Here is a 15150-nt window from a genome sequence, read left to right on the forward strand (position 1 = left end):
ATAAACAGATACATCACGGTGGGCCGCCCGCAAAGCTTACCGTTCGTGGCTGGAGACGGGCACGAGTAGGATTCAATCCGCGTCCCATGGAATCACGCGACTCAGATTCGGCGGTGACTCCTCCATTACGGACGTTGGTGCTGCAACTGAGATGTACGATTTTATCCACACCGTCCATCCGTTTTTCCAGCTCATTTTAAGTCATTAGGCTAAATATGAGTCACTCAAGTGGACCACACCACAAAAACAGTGGTGATTACACATTAAAAACTTCCTAGGGCCCACGGTAATGTTTATTTGCCATTCAACCTGTTGACTAGATGTCACTGATCCGGATGAAGGTAAAACACAAATATTAACTTGCTCCGAAACATTTGTGGTCCCAATGAGTTTTTAATGGAAGGCGTTCAATCACCACTATTTCTTATAATGTGGAATAAGGTATCTGCCTATTTTTTTTAGTTCACTCACTAAAATTATGTCTCGAAATAAATGAATGGCGTAGATAAAACACATACATCATGATGGGCCCACGTAGCTTCTCGAGCACCGACCACTACATGTTACCGAATCGGACGTGGATTTCCTGTGGAAGTAAGTTCTTGCGGAAAAGTGGGATCCACTTTGATGTTTATGAGAAATCTGAACCGTTCATCTATTTTTTGAGATCATTTTAAGACATGTGACCAAAAATTAGGAGGTGGACATACAAGATGAAACAGTGGGGAAAGGAATTCCCACCATTGAAACCTTCCTAGACTCCGTCTTAACCTTTATATGCCATCCAAACCGTTTAGAAGGTCATTTTTAGTGGGAAACACCAAAAACTTAGACCTATACAAAACTTTTGTGGCTGTATAAATATTTCAACTGGTGGTCACTAAATCCCCACTATTTCCTCTCATGTGTCCCATTTGAGCTCTGGATCCACCTTATTTTTAGAATAATATTCTAAAATGAGATTGAAAAACGGATGTACGGGTTGAATTTCTTACAAACATCGTAGTGGGCCCCACCCATAATCCTTGTGCAGGAACTTCATGCGAAAGGCTTTAACAGGAAATCCGCGTCGTACCGAATCCGTCTCCCTCGAGGAGCATCACGTCAGTGCTCGCACGACAAGTACCTACAGCGGCTATATAGCTGGTGTGTGGTACATCAGCCAACCCGCTTCCCTCCCGAGTCGCCACATATAAATAAATCTCCCAGCGGCCGTGGGCTCCACAATTTCCAGCACGCGAAATATGCATTCGCTCGGGCATCGTTTGAACTGTGTATTCCAAATCGCAGCGGTATTGCTGGCGCTATTGTGCGCCTTCGCCTCCCTCTCCGATAACCTTAACACCCCTTCCGTACATGCGAACGTCCAGGTAACTAAACACCTCCTCGTTCTTCTGATTTAATTTCTACTTCATTGTTCGGAAGCTCTTCTGGTTTTTAGTCCATGATTGAAGAGTAAATCATACTTCTTTTTTACTGCTAATGGAGGTGGGGCCTAACTTTTGATCTGGACCGTTCATCTGGTGGGCCACACTGTGAATTAGGTTCCGACAGCCTGATTTCCGACTCTCAATTTACGAATTGCTAATGGCCCATATGCAACGGGAGAGGGTCCACTTGTGGAATGCGGCCCACATTATGGTAGACCGTTCATCTGGTGTGTCACACCATGGATGGTTGACGGTGCAAGAAGCTCCCCCATGTGGAAAATCCTGGGGAACCGATCTGAGTCTGTGAATAGATAGATTTTTTTTGAAAGGCAACTAAATTTTATTAAGAAAGAAAAAGAAACAGAAAAAAACAAAAAGCAGCAGCCAAATCTGCTGAGGAAGCAGACAAAGGCTTAGAAACCAAGAAACAAAAGATTACAATCCTTCATGGATTCAATATGGGTAGCCCATTCAATGATAAGAGTTTTAGTTCTAGAAAGCACCCAATCCGAAGAATTAGAAGTGTCCCGAAAACATCTGCCATTCCTTTCCACCCAAACACACCACCACGTGGCAAGAAGGGCCATTTTCCACAATGTGGATCGAATCTTGTCAAGCTTCACCCCATTCCAATCCAAGAAGAGAGAAGAGACAGATTGAGGAGGGCACCAATTGACATCAAAACAGCGCCAAAAATCGGCGAGAATGGAGGAGATGAACGGGCGGTGAAGCAGCAAATGGTCAACCGCCTCCTCCGCCTGCTTGCAACACAAACAAATATTCACCAGGCACATCCCTCTCTTCATAAGATTATCGACTGTTAATTTTTTTTTCAAAATGACCAGCCAGCCGAATGTGATGAACTTAGTAGGAACCGGCAATTTCCAAATTTTAGAGCAGTGGTGATTAGCCGAAATGGGAGGTTGGTCCAACTGCGAATAAAAAGACCAAACCGAAAATCTCTTGTTGTTGGACTCGGTCCAAATAAGCGCGTCTTCAGATTGAGGATCGGGCAAAACACTATAAGTGCATTGAAGGAGGTCCACAAACTGGTGAATCTCCCAATCTTTTAGATTTCTCCTACAATCCACTGAGCAAACCAACTTTCCAGCAGAGATAGAATAGCATTCGGAGACCATAATATCAGGATTTGGGGCGAGAGAGAAAAGTAAGGGGAATTTGACTTTAAGTAGGGTTTTCTCCTCTCAACTATCTTTCCAAAACCGAATTTTTGAACTGTTGCCAAGAAGAAATTGCGTTCCTTGCAGAACCTGATCTTTAGTAGAAATAATATCTCTCCAAATCACTGAAACCTTGTGCCGAGAAGTGATGTTTGACCACCAGCCCCCAACAGACCTACCGTACTTTCCTTTTCTCACTTTGTTCCACAAGCTATCGTCTTCAGTTCCTAAGGGCCAAATCCATTTGCCTAACAAAGCCCTGTTCATAAGTTTCAAGTTTTTTATACCTGTCCCGCCTTGATTATAATGCTTGCAGACGGAATTCCACTCCACCAAATGGAATTTTTTCTTCTCGCCCTTATTGTGCCATAGAAACTCCCTTCTTTTGTTGTCAATAGTTTTCAAAATTGAGGAAGGACATTTAAAAAGAGACATGAAATAAATGGGGAGATTCGACAGAGCCGCCTTTATAAGGGTTATACGACCACCGAAGGAGAGAAAATGGCATTTCCACTTTGCTAAGAAAGAATCGAATCTAGATATCACCTTGTCCTAGACTGAAATAGGAGGAGTACCAATACATAGCGGGAGACCAACAAATGTGGAAGGAAGGGATATCGGAGAACAGCCAAAATACTCTGCCCATATAATAGTTTCTTCTTGTTTCATGTTTATGCCGAAGATCTTAGATTTAGCGAGATTAACAAATAAACCTGAAACCGCCTCAAAGCAGAGAATGGAAGTACGGAGATTGCTAATTTTATCCAGGGAAGCTTCACTAAAGATCAGTGTGTCATCAGCAAATTGAATGTGGGAGATGGGAGCAGAGAGGCCCTGAATGGGGATACCAGATAAGATCCCAGCTTCCTGACCTTGATGGAGCATTTTGGAGAAGGCCTCACTGACAATTAGGAAAAGAAAAGGGGAAAGAGGATCCCCTTGGTGCAGCCTGCGAGAACTATTGAAGAAGCCAAAAGGAGAACCATTTAGGATAATAGAGAAACGGGTTGAGGAGATACAGTCCATAATCCACTTTCTCTAAAGAGATCCGAACCCCATTTTTATAAGCAAGAGATGCAAAAATTCCCAATCAACATGATCATAAGCCTTTTCAATATCTTGCTTGCAACCGATGAATTTGCAACCCAATCTGTGCGCAGCATCAATGCATTCATTAGCTATAAGCGCCCCATTAGTTATCTGCCTACCAGAGATGAAAGCACATTGATTGCTTGAAATGATTTTGCTGATAACTTTTGACAGACGAGTGGCTAGAACTTTGGCCAAAATCTTATAGGGACCCCCCAAAGGGCTGATCGGGAGAAAGTCTTTAAAAGATGCAGCCCCTTGAAATTTAGGAATGAGGGCGATGAAAGTGGCTCCAATATTAGCAGATAGTCTGGCCCTATCACGGAATTTGTTAAAGAAATCCATCAGATCAGATTGAATAATCTCCCAGAAAGATTGGAAAAAAAGAAGAGGGAAACCATCGGGACCAAGAGCTTTATCTCCCCCGAGCAAATCAATAGCGAGCTTAACTTCTTCTAAGGAGAAAGAGGCTTCAAGAGAAGAAGCGTCTTCAGACGATAAAGAGTTAAGATGGAGATGATCAATACCAGGACGTCTGTAATGGGCCAAGCTATAGAGGGATTGGAAGTGAGATAAGGCGGCATCGATGATTTCATCCTTTTCTTCCACCCAACTATCATCAATAACCATACTGCACATCTTATTGGATCTGGCATGCATACTGGCTAAGTTGTGGAAATATTTTGAATTTCTGTCACCTCTTTGATCCATCTTGCCCGAGCTTTTTGTTTCCAGTATATTTCGTCTTGTAGAGATCTCGCAGACAGAGCCTGAATAACAGAGATTCTTCTGGCCAGAATTTTACCACCTTCAATTTCCATGTCAATCTGCTGCAGGGAGGACAGAAGATTGTTGGTTTCAATCTGATTAGAGGATAGGACCTGAGTCTTCCACTGTTTAATTTTGGTTTTCAGCATCTTGAGTTTTGAGCTTAATCTGAAACTAGCAAAACCTTCTACACTAAACTCACCCCACCAGTCTGTGATCAATTTACGGAATCCTGCGATTTTCAACCAAGACGCATCAAAACGGAAAGGTTTCGGACCCCAGTTAATCTCCTCAGCAGAAAGAAGGATCGGACAGTGATCTGAAGTTGTTCTCGGGAGAGCAGATTGGGAAACTGAAGGAAAAACATCCAACCATTCAGGGGAAAGAAGAAATCTTCAAGCCTAGATAGCAACGGGTTAGCTCGACTATTTGACCACGTAAAACGAGCACCAAGAAGAGGAAGATCCACAAGCTCCTCATCGTCAATCCAGGAAGAAAAAGCTTTCATAGCAGGGGAAAAACGTTTACCGGGGTGATCTGGAGATGTTAAAATCTCCAGTGTAACAGGTGGGCCCTGAGAAAGAAGATCTGCTCCTACTGAGTTCTTCCCAGAATTCATATCTTTTGTTGTCAGAAATCGGACCGTAAATTGAGGATATGGGATACTGTAAATCGGAAGCTTTGCCTTTTAGGATTACTGAAATCGAGAATGAACCGCGCCGTGTGGAAATGAGGTCCCATTTTACGGAATTCCACCCCACCAGAATTCCGCCAGCACTCCCAATAGCATCTAAAGACTCCCATTTGGAGTCCTTCAATTTCCAGATGGATCCGAAGAGATGGTCGTTGAAAGAGGAAACTTTTGTCTCCTGTAAACAGATGACGTCCGGCCGATATTTCAAACATGTAAGTTTAATGAATAGATAGAGAGTTTGTGAATAGATAGATAGCATTTGATAGTCCACCGGGGAGAAGTCCTATTATTGATTTTAGGTCCATTAGGTGTTAGGGTTGAGGCGGAAAGATAGAAAATTAATCACCTAAAGATAGGCTTAAGGCGCGTTACGCCTTAACTATCTTTAAGGTGATATTCACACCCTAATGGTGATTAAACTAATTTGCAAGAGGGTTACAACTAATTTGCCCCTAGGATATAATAAGCCTCTTCTCCAAGACCGGAGAAATGTGGGTTTCGGCTTGCAAAACCGAAAAACTGCACCCCGAACACACTTTTACAGCGTACACCCTGACTTCTGTGCTGTTACAATTTACCCCTTGAAAACTATTTGCAATTTACTGCCTTAAAAACTATTTGCGATTTAGTGCCTGAAAACTGTAATTTTCTAAAAAAAACATCTGAAACCGAAAATGGAGAAGAAGAAGAAGATGGAGAGGAAATTGTTGGATTTGTGATTTTCGGATTGACCCAAAGATGGGTTTATATAGAATCACAAGAGATGCTTCAATGATTTTCTTTGGGGGGGGGGGGGGGGGGGTAGATGAATGGTCTGGATCATTAGAAGGCGGGCGTACACATTTCTTTGTATGCAAGGAAACTGTAAATTCATTTTGCCTCATCTGAGGAGGGAGATGATATGGTGTAGTTGGAATGAATGGTAAATGGTAGAGTCATCTCTCTATGTTACATATGGCTGGTTATACATCAATCTGAATAGTTCAAATACCGAGTCTCTTTATGGATGGATGATATTTCGAAAACCAGACTTATTAGAGGACCAACGACATGACTTGCCTGTAAAATCTTTAAGTTGTAAAGGGACTAGGTAATCAGATTGCAGGGGCTGTTTTGATTCGTGCATTTGCTTGTAAAGGCTTTTATAGGTTGTAAAAACATTACAACTTTTATCTGTAATTTGAAACCTGGGAAAAAACCATATTTCTAAAGTTTTTGCAACTAAAAAGACATTATACATTGATACACACTCATGATGTGTAGCTATAGAAACGTTACCACTTCTAGTTTTAATATGAAACCTGAGGAAAAACTATGTTTCAGATTATAGATAAAGTCTCTACATCTAAAAAGACATTATACATAATAGAACACAATGGTTGATACACACTCATGATGTGTGGGGCTCACTGTAATGTGTACAATGCATCCAATCTGTCCATCATGTGCTTCCTTTAATGCTCTTTGTGGCCAACAAACCAAAAAAGACAAAAAACAACTTGATTGATCGTCAAATGGACCACATGAGAAGGATGGGACGTCTACCATTAAAAACTTTATATTGCATTTGGGACTCACTATGATGGGTGGAGGACATCCAATTGTCCAGTGCATGCATGCTTTAATGCTTTCCTAGGACCCTAAAAAAATCAAGTCCTTTTTATGTGATTTGCCAATTTTGGCGAGGTTTACCACCCCAAGCTCTTTGTGGTGTGAATACTTACTTTATACATTGTAAACACTTTACAAATTAGCTAAACACAATCTGTTTACCTATAAATAGATAACCACTTAAAAGCCAAACAAAATAGCATGTAAACAGTTTCAGGTGTAAAGTGTTTACAACTTCAAATTTTACAAACATCCAAACGACTCCTTAACTTTCCTTTCCAACACTTGATGTTGAACATTAACTATTTTTCTTTTCCACTTTTGAGTCTCCCTCTTTATGTGGGAAAACCTACTCTGTATTTATGGGATAAAATTCTTGAGTGTATGGAGAGAAAGTTGCCCCTTTGGAAGACTAAGTTGCTCTCATCGGGAGGCAAAATGACCTTAATCAAGGACTATCTCCAACCTGCCCCAGTATTATTTGTACCTCTTTCACTGCCTGAACTCAGTAATTGTTTAGATCGATGGGCTTCGCAAAGAGATTTTGTGGCAAGGGGTCCATAATATTTCCCCTCTTAAATAGGAAAGAGGTTTGTTCCCCTTATGCTGAGGGAGGGGTAGGTATTAGGCGTCTCAATTTGGTTAACGTCGTCTTTGGAGATCAATATTGCTGGCTAAATATGGGTTCGGCTCCCTTTGAGTGGTGGACAAAGCCCTCCTCTCTATATTGATCCTCTTTTTTCTAGAAAGGGATTGTGAAGTTAGCTCTGAAAGTCTTCTCAAATCTTAGGTTTGCTTTAGGGGACAGAGTGAGAAATAGATTTTGGGACGACCTTTGATGTGGTTTGTCCCCTCTCAGATCCTCCATTCTGGCTTTAGCTTCCCTTAGCTCTGTGAAAGACATTTCCATAGTTGATTGTTTTTCATGAGAAAGTGAGGCGGGTGTTTGGGTCCTGCCTTTCAAAAGAAATCTTTCAGATCTTCAATGGGCCATTTTTTGGTATCTATCTAGGAGCGATTTGATGGTGATGTGTGGCCTGGATGCACTAGATCCTCAGGATTGTTCAGAACATACAGTGAAAAAGAGCTCAAAATGTTAGTCATATTTGTTTACTTCTACCTAATGGAGTTCTTATGGGGCTGTAGGGTCATAACAACTAACATATTGGCTGCTATAACATCTTTTTTCCTTTTCCTTTTTTAAACCATGCCCTTGAATGATCTATTATGAAGCTAATTCGTATGCTTGGGTACTAAAAGTATGATGGTAGTGTTTATGTTGAAAACTTGCAACTTGAAACACTTGGGAAGCATCTCATTTATCAATTTGTTTGTACCTTGATGTGCACCTTTTAGCTTATCACATTTAAGTAGATTTGATGAAGTTTCTTAGCCCACATGCATGTCTAGACCATGCTACAACTGCCAACCTGGCACATGCGCATAACCTCCAAGCTGTGGATTAGGTTGGAACTGTTGCGACTTGCGCGTCACCCAACCAAAAACACACTAGTCAACTATCAAGTGGGTTCCACCTTGGAAAATGTGTCTTGGACTGTCCGTTGTTTTTATTCACTATGCGTACCTTATAGTTGATTGGCCTTAATGTTTGGCTAGATGATCTATACGTGGGTCCCGCATCATACATGGCTTGGGTTTCATACACAAAGCCAGGTTTTGCATGTGTGGCCACTAGCCATGTGTTGAGGTGCGTATAGAGCTAGCAAAGCTAAATGTCCTTTATCGTGTGCAGTATCCAGCTTGTGTTTTAATCCTCTTTATGATTTCCGCCACATATATATGTGGTTTAGGCAGGCAAGTCAATCCGTACTTTCTCTCACTCAATTTGAGCTGTATGATTCTAACCACAATGCCATGGTTTTGAGAATTAGCTTTTACAGTTTACTTTCAAAATTTCCTTGAACAAGTGGACTGAACAAGAAATTGAATGGGTCAAATAAGATGGAAATCTTAAGATGGTTTGTTAGGAATCTTTCAAATTTTAGAGTTCTATTCATTTGTGTGCATGCATGCCGGCGTGGGTGCCTATACGGGTGCATAACAGATGATATACATATGCAAATATGTATTTTGTTCCTTCTCTTTTGTCTTCTATTGCATGTTTGCTAGATGTCTCTTGATTGCGCTGCGTTTTGGATATCTGTTGCCTCTCGATCTGTACTTTGTGGATTCTTATGAAATTACAAAACAGGCTCAGTGGGAGATTATGAACCAGATAATTTCTTAATCTTGGGTGTTTCACAATCAATATTTTGTTTTCAGGTACTCAAAGTAAATTGGTTTCGGAAGCAGCTGAATGGGAACGATGAGGTAATGCAATGTTGTAGACTGCGTTTCATTCTCCGTGGTCTGAAGTTGTAACCATGACCTAGGCCTTGCCCTTGATATTGGATTTTTTTTTATAAAAAGCTGCCAGAATTCTCTATTAATTGGTGTGTTTGGGTGTACATCACAAATCAAGATTTGGGCATGTATGGGGGGTGAGGCCACCCTGTTTGATCTGTACCCATGTTTGGTGCAGCTTGGTAGGACTTGAAGCAAGCTGACTGTTATTTCTAGGCAGAAACTAAATCTGCCCGTGTGCACTTCGTGTGACACCCAAACATGACCTTATCTATCACACATCAGTTCTGTACATGCATGATTCATGAGTTGAGTTTCTTCAACATGTTCTTGTTTTACAGGTTACCTTGACCTTGAACATATCCATGGACTTGCAATCAACATTTACATGGAACACAAAGCAGGTGTGGTACACTTTCATTATAGTGGTTTTCTATTCTTGTTTTATTTATTAATAATTTATTATTATTATTATCAATGTTTCATCTCTCAGTTAACTATGTTTATGATATTACTGAAAAACCACTAGGCTTGTTAGCAGTGCTATCATTGTTAAGTTAGTGACCGGATTTACCCATTTCACCATTGGAGCACTCTAGTGGTACCAGTATTGCCATAAGGTTGCGGTGGTATGGGGCAGAAGTGGGGTGCATGTGGTATATGTATCACATCTAACCTGTCCATTAGATATGTCTCCTCAGGTTACCCTTAGAGCTTGAAAATTAGCACAATCCAAAACTCTGGTGGGCTGCGTCACAGGAAACAAGGTGGGAGAGAACACCCACCCTTGATTTTCACCGGGTCCCACCTGAGTTGCAGAGCAGCCTGATTTTTTCCCCGACCCTCCATACATCACAGATGAAAGGTCCTGACAGTGTGGATTCTGTATACACAACATGCTGGGCTCCCCATGCAAATCAAGGTGGGTTTCCCCTCTCAACTTGTTCCCTGTTCTGTGGCCTATCTGACTTTCCGTCTGGGCTGATTTTTGGCTTCTGTGGGTAACATTGAGGTAACACATCTGATGGACAGGTTGGATATCGTGAATACATCATGTGGGCCCCACTTCTACTTCATAGCACTTTATACCGTAGTTTACGACTGTACCAGTACCACTGGAGTGTGCCCCTTTCACCATTAGATACGGTATCCATCGTGTTTTGGATATGCAACTGTTCAGCATAGTGTTTGGGGCAGGTGCTTTTCAGATTTGTATCATGAAAACTCATCTTGTGAATCTTAAAAACAAAGAAAAGAAAGGAAAGAGGCACATCTTCTGCCCCAATCACCATCCTGATAAGTTCTAGTCCGATTAGATCTGGGTGATAACTTAATCATGGTTTAGTCTTTCCTTGATTTCTTTATTCCAAGCAAACAAACCCTACTGATGGTTCAAAGGTAATCCACATTCAGAGCCACCTTTCATGGGATGAGGAGAGCACCATTTCTCATGGCCATGGATAAACTTTCATAGCCATCAGTTCCATAGAGATACTTATGATGGAAGGACTTTGTAGAGATCACAATTTTTGCCTCTTGAGCTAGCTGTTAGTGCATCAAAATTTCATTACAGTTTTAGTGGGCGTGCTAGATATAGTCAATATTTGTACTAATTTTCCTTTCTTTCATGCTCTTGTAAGTAGAGCTGGACGCTGAGCCAATCTGAGCTGAGTTGTGCCAAGCTCGACTCAGTTCGGCCAGCAGCTTACCTTGGCTCGAATTCGGCTTGGCTCGGTCCTCTAGCCGTACTGGCCAGCTCGGCCCACTGAGTTTGAGTTCGAGCTTTCGAGTCAAGTTCGAGTTCGAGTTCAAGATGTCGAGTCGAGTTCGAGTTCGAGTTTGGCCGCTTTTTTCTCTTTAAAGGTAAAAGGGAGCTTTTATTTTTTTATTTTTTTTATTTTTAAATATAAAAAGAAGACACACACACACACACATATATATATATATATATATATATATATATATATATATATATATATATATATATATATATATATATATATAAAACTAAGGTATATAAATTGAGTTGAGCCGAGCTCGGGCTAGCTTGAGCTTGGCCCAAAATTTTTTTGAGCTCAATTAAATAGCTTGGTTCTGTCCGAACCCAACTGTATCACATTACGTATTGTATCATTGGCATACAGATGTGTATGCGTTATCAAACGGGATATATCGTTTGTATCGGGTCATTTATTGCACTTTTTGGGAAACATGGGAAAACATTGGGAAAATGGTTGAATTTTTCAATGGAACTTTAGAGGTTGTTAAAAAAACCTTAATACACACTTTTAAATCATAACAATGCGGATAGATAGTTTAGAGTTCTTAAACTATCTATCCGCATTGTTTTCATAACATGGTAAGATTTTATGTTCTCACTCAAATCATCTTCACAGTGTTTTACATACCTTTCTTCTTCTTCTTCTTCTTCGTTTTTTTTTTTTTTTCATTTGATGCATTCCACATTCCTTTGTTTGGTTCTGCAACCATACATTATCAACTTACACTTGCACTCTGTGTTTCGATGCAGAAGTCAATTGTATTGCAAACATTCTCTTTAATCAAGAGGGAATGCCAAAAAATTGCTGATATTTCCTAGTGTTCAAATGAGGATGTAGCCTACAATTTTTATTTATTATTATTATTTTTTATTTTTTCTAGTCTAGTCTAACTAGGAAGTAACACAATTTCAATTTGCGGCCCAGACTAGCAATATGATTGCTATGGAAAGATATTGGTCAATTCCTCTTCCTTAATAATTTCAATTCAATAGATTGTGCATCCAAATGCGTCCCAAGTCCACACTATCTTGTAATAACTACAATTTTTGGCTGCAGGTTTTTGTGTTTATAGCAGCAGAGTATGAAACTGCCAAGAATTCCTTGAACCAGGTCTGCCTTTCATCACCTTCTCATGGCTATTCCTGATATGGTTTTTTTTTTTCTTCTGTATGCAATCACAGGATACTTATCAGACTTGTTTTGTTACTTGGGCTGTCCGTTGAGGACTAACCATGTATGAATCTTTCATTTGCTTAAGATTTTTGCTTTTCAAACCTTCATTCACAAAGATCTACTTCATATTCCGTCCATTAAATTCATTTCAATTCTTTGTTCTCATCCATCAATAACCTTTTTATATTTTGGTTAAATATGTATCTATACAATAAAAAGTTGTTCGTTTTTGGGTAAGTGTTTTTATCTTCTCGATTTTGTACCGCACAAGAGTTAACTGGATCTTCTATCCACTGATAGGTACCTTTATTATGACATAGAGTTATTTGGATGCAGGGAACTCTTAAGTTAGGTTCCTACATTTGGATGTTCACTTAAGAACTCTAGGCCCTGTGGAACTCACTTCCAAACAACTCCTTGTTGGAATTTTTTTTTAAGAGGCTGGATCTGTTCTATGCCAAAAATCGCAAACTGATAGTGAAAAGAAAGAAAGAAAGAAGCTTCTAAACATCCATCTGGTAGAAAGTAAAACTCGATTCTTGACAACACCTAGATTTCTTTTAGTTGCATGCTGAGGGAGTGTGTGTGAGTTATCCTGGGTTCAATCCCCGGTAGTGTTACCTTTCAAAAAATAAAAATAAAATAAAATTAGAGGTTTGCTAATCTTAATCACCCCCATTTTCTTTCATGTCTTACCCGCGGCATTTCTGTGTGAGATCTGAAGTGCTCATCAGGAGCGCCCCTACCCCCCAAATGGATTTTACCATATCCAACAATGATATTGATAGGACGATCCTAACTGCTGGATTTCAGAGGGAAGTGTTAATGATTAAACGGAGGGGTCCGAGTATTTTTAACTGTCCATCTTTTTCCTCAAATCAAAAGATTAGGATTATCCAACTGCTTGTGTAATTGGATATGGTGACATACCTGGTGTACTGCAAACGTGTACTGCAGGCATGGTGTGTAACAAAACCTCTGAAAACCACAGCTGCTGCTTTGTTTGAATAAGATCAGAATTACTGTCTCAAATAATGATAATCTAGTACCACCAAATGTGCCATTGATTAATCAGGTTTCAACAGTTCTAGAATTTGTAGCCTTTCAGGAAAAAGAAAAAGAAAAAGAAAACCACTTCTAGAATTTATAGCGACTTGTTTTTAACTGCAACATTTTTAGATCGCATGTTGATGTTATTTCTGTCAAATTTTCCTCTCCTCCAGATCTCGTTGTGGGATCACATAATCCCTGACAAAGACCATGCAAAGTTCCAAACCCAGATCATGAACAAGTATCCCTTGATCGATCAGGTGGGCCTTTTGAAACTCCTTTATTTCTTTAATGCACTTACAGTACATTGCAGTATCCCTGGTTCCCAATTCCAACATGGTTTGCTACCGCCAAATTTTGATTGAGATAAAAGCAGGACCTCTCTAATTCTTATCTCATTTGTGATTTGGGACTGGAAAAATGGGAAAGCGCTAAGCCAACAAGGTCAAATACATAGTCCAAAAACCTAAAACTCACTTGACTCAATGTTCAGCTGGGTCTGGCTGACTTGAAGACCCTAACCGACTCGGTTCGATACCTAATTAATATAAAATGAAACTATACAAATGTTAATAGATATTTGATATAGTTTGATATTGGGTAAGTAATGTCAAACGTAACTCAAAAGCAACAACATTATTGTTATGAGTTGACTGAGCCATCGAGTTGACTCAATGAGTCTCTCTGAGTCCAAGCCCAGTACCAACTTATCCAGAGACTTGTCTCGAAAGCTTGCCGGTCGAGTTGAGTCAACCAAGCTTCGAGTCAGTGAGTTTTAGAACTACAATTGTATTTGCATCTGGGGCAGGCATCTCTTTGCTGCCCTGTTCACTCCCATTTCTGTTTTATGTACAAGGATTTGAACTCATGGCACCTGCGTTTTCCCGCTAGCAAATGGTGTTGACCTTGGAAACCAGGTACTCACAAAAGTAGTCTTAATAATCAATCATCATAACCATTGTTGTTGGGATTCTCCAGGGAAGCAACCTCCGTGGTAAGACAATTGGACTTGTTCTCCACTGGGAAGCTATGCCCAAGACAGGTAGAATGATCAGAGACGGCTTGTTTCTTTCAGACTTTCATCTGCCGGATGAGTACACTTAGTATGTCCTTGTTGGTCATCGTGTAGTTTGAGTATGATAGAGGTTTACCTTTCATTCGAAGTCTGGTTGGATATTTCTATCACCACTTTGGAATGAAGATAGCATAGTATAGTGTTAAATGCGGAATTTGTTCGTATGCCCGCCACCCATAAACATTTTTTCGAATGTTGCAAGGAAAAAAAAAACTTCCTGTGTGTTTGGAGGGGACGAACACACACATCTGAATGCATGGTAATGACCATAAGCTGTGTGGGTTGTGCCACCCTCATGTTCACCATAACCTCTCTATAATCATCCTGATCCAAAACTTGTATGGGGCACACCACTAAGAGCAATGCACTATTGCGCCTAAAATCTATATATTCACTTGTTGTGTCCCACCTAAGTTTTTGGAGTGGCTTGTACTTAGGTGTGGCCCTTCATCCTACTAGGGTGTGCACCTGATGACTGTGTTGGACCACATATACACAGCATGGCGGACCCACATTCCACATGGAAGTTTCTATGGTGAGACTTCCCTTAATGCCTCTCATATGGATCAGGCTGGATTTTGGGGTGTGTGCCTAACATGAGGGAATGCACCTAGTGGACAGGTTGGATGGCACTCACACATCATGGTGGACCCCACACAGCTCAAATGCATGTGATCATTCACCATGTTTGGATGCACTCTCAAATTGAAATTGCAATTACTAGCCTAACGAAGTGTAAATAACCAAATCGCAAGTTGCTTTGCATTCACATTGATGGTCTGCATTCCAAATCACACGCAGTTGCTTTCATGCTGGCCTTGAAAGATATTGAGGGCTGTCCTCATCATGAATCCTCGGGAACATCATTAATCTTTGCCAGAATCTCGATGGAGCTTAATGTTCACAATTTTATTCACTTGTGCATCCAAACAGT

At 40.5% G+C, this 15150-nt stretch overlaps 1 protein-coding gene across 2 annotated transcripts; it reads left to right on the top strand.

Annotated features, from left to right (window-relative positions):
* Window positions 1-1159: 1159 nt before the first annotated feature.
* On the top strand, window positions 1160-14370 carry LOC131237671 (signal peptidase complex subunit 3B-like). Of its 2 annotated transcripts, XM_058235565.1 has the most exons (6): window positions 1164-1370; window positions 9057-9104; window positions 9479-9541; window positions 11975-12028; window positions 13315-13401; window positions 14120-14370. In XM_058235565.1, exons 1-6 carry the CDS (start codon window positions 1245-1247, stop codon window positions 14243-14245), a joined length of 504 nt encoding a protein of 167 aa, XP_058091548.1. In that variant the 5' UTR covers window positions 1164-1244; the 3' UTR covers window positions 14246-14370. The 2 variants fall into 2 exon arrangements, with proteins under 2 accessions (XP_058091550.1, XP_058091548.1); XM_058235567.1 differs by lacking the exon at window positions 11975-12028 and having other exon boundaries at window positions 1160-1370.
* The last annotated feature ends 780 nt before the right edge of the window (window positions 14371-15150 follow it).

The sequence above is a fragment of the Magnolia sinica genome, chromosome 2, assembly GCF_029962835.1.
Source record: "Magnolia sinica isolate HGM2019 chromosome 2, MsV1, whole genome shotgun sequence".
In the NCBI taxonomy this organism is placed as follows: Eukaryota; Viridiplantae; Streptophyta; class Magnoliopsida; order Magnoliales; family Magnoliaceae; genus Magnolia; species Magnolia sinica.

What these genes read in the sequence shown, in the direction of transcription:
- LOC131237671 (XM_058235565.1), top strand. Translation starts at nt 1,245, where the DNA reads ATGCATTCGCTCGGGCATCGTTTGAACTGTGTATTCCAAATCGCAGCG. An exon ending in AGCTGAATGGGAACGATGAG is followed by an intron (nt 9,105 to 9,478) that starts GTAATGCAATGT and finishes CTTGTTTTACAG; the next exon opens with GTTACCTTGACCTTGAACAT. An exon ending in TTACATGGAACACAAAGCAG is followed by an intron (nt 9,542 to 11,974) that starts GTGTGGTACACT and finishes TTTTGGCTGCAG; the next exon opens with GTTTTTGTGTTTATAGCAGC.